Below are 1,657 nucleotides of genomic sequence, written 5' to 3' on the forward strand. Positions count from 1 at the left end.
AATGTTTTGGATTGAATTCCAGTGATAATTCAGTTTGTTCAAGTCATGGTCAATGTATTAATGCTGACACTTGTCAATGTAATACTGGATGGTTTGGAAGTAACTGCTCAATTCACTCCTGCAATGGAACTAGTTCACAAGATTTAAAACACGTCTGCAATGGAAATGGAGTATGTATTCAAATGGACAAGTGTGATTGTAATAATGGATGGTTTGGATCTGATTGTTCAATTCATTCTTGTAATGGAACCAGTTCACAAGATTTACACAGTGTTTGTAATAATGGTAATGGTCAGTGCATTGGAACAGAGTTGTGTTTGTGTAACCAAAATTGGGCTGGTCAGTTCTGTACTATTCCTAAATGTTTTGGCGTTATTTCTACAGACGCTACAGTTTGCTCTACTCATGGTAATTGTACTGATATTAATACTTGTCAATGTAATACAGGTTGGTTTGGAACTGATTGTTCAATTCACTCCTGCAATGGAACTAGTTCACAAGATTTAAAACACGTCTGCAATGAGGAAATGGAGTATGTGTTCAAATGGACAAGTGTGATTGTAATAAGGGATGGTTTGGATCTGATTGTTCAATTCATTCTTGTAATGGAACCAGTTCACAAGATGAGCAAAATGTTTGTAATGGAGGAAGAGGTCAATGTATTGGCACTGATATTTGCTCATGTAATGAAACATGGACAGGTCAATTCTGTGAAATTCCAAAATGTTTTGGATTGAATTCCAGTGATAATTCAGTTTGTTCCAGTCATGGTCAATGTATTAATGCTGACACTTGTCATTGTAATAAGGGATGGTTTGGTAGTAACTGCTCAATTCATTCGTGTAATGGAACTAGTTCACAAGATGTGCAAAACGTTTGTAATGGAGGAAATGGTCAGTGCATTGGAACAGATTTGTGTTTGTGTAACCAAAATTGGGCTGGTCAGTTCTGTACTATTCCTAAATGTTATGGCGTTATTTCTACAGACGCTACAGTTTGCTCTACTCATGGTAACTGTACTGATATTAATACTTGCCAATGTAATACAGGTTGGTTTGGTCCATTATGTAGTATTCACTCCTGCAATGGAACTAGTTCACAAGATTTAAAACACGTCTGCAATGGTGGTAATGGAGTATGCATTCAAATGGATAAGTGTGATTGTAAATCTGGTTGGACAGGCCAGTTCTGTGAAATTCCAACATGTTTCGGATTAGCTTCAACTGCTAAAAAAGTGTGTGCTGGTCATGGAGATTGCATGAGCTCTGATAAATGCTCTTGTAATAATGGATGGTTTGGATCTGATTGTTCAATTCATTCTTGTAATGGAACTAGTTCACAAGATGAGCAAAATGTTTGTAATGGAGGAAGAGGTCAATGTATTGGCACTGATATTTGCTCATGTAATGAAACATGGACAGGTCAATTCTGTGAAATTCCTAAATGTTTTGGATTGAATTCAAGTGATAATTCAGTTTGTTCCAGTCATGGTCAATGTATTAATGCTAACACTTGTCATTGTAATAAGGGATGGTTTGGTAGTAACTGCTCAATTCATTCATGTAATGGAACAAGTTCACAAGATGTACAAAACGTTTGTAATGGAGGAAATGGTGAGTGCATTGGAATAGAGTTGTGTTTGTGTGACCAAAATTGG

General features: G+C 36.5%; 1 protein-coding gene across 1 annotated transcript in view; it reads left to right on the plus strand.

Moving 5' to 3' along the window:
* Positions 1-182: 182 nt before the first annotated feature.
* NAEGRDRAFT_71476 (uncharacterized protein) overlaps positions 183-1,657 on the plus strand; it is a gene marked incomplete at both ends in the record, with an annotated part of 5,210 nt that continues 3,735 nt past the window's right edge. The window contains 2 exons of the mRNA XM_002673249.1: positions 183-532; positions 616-1,613. Coding sequence (XP_002673295.1) covers positions 183-532; positions 616-1,613 — 1,348 coding nt within the window. The remainder of the gene's footprint in view (positions 533-615; positions 1,614-1,657) is intronic.

The sequence above is a fragment of the Naegleria gruberi genome (assembly GCF_000004985.1).
Source record: "Naegleria gruberi genomic scaffold NAEGRscaffold_47, whole genome shotgun sequence".
NCBI lineage: Eukaryota > Heterolobosea > Eutetramitea > Acrasida > Naegleriidae > Naegleria > Naegleria gruberi.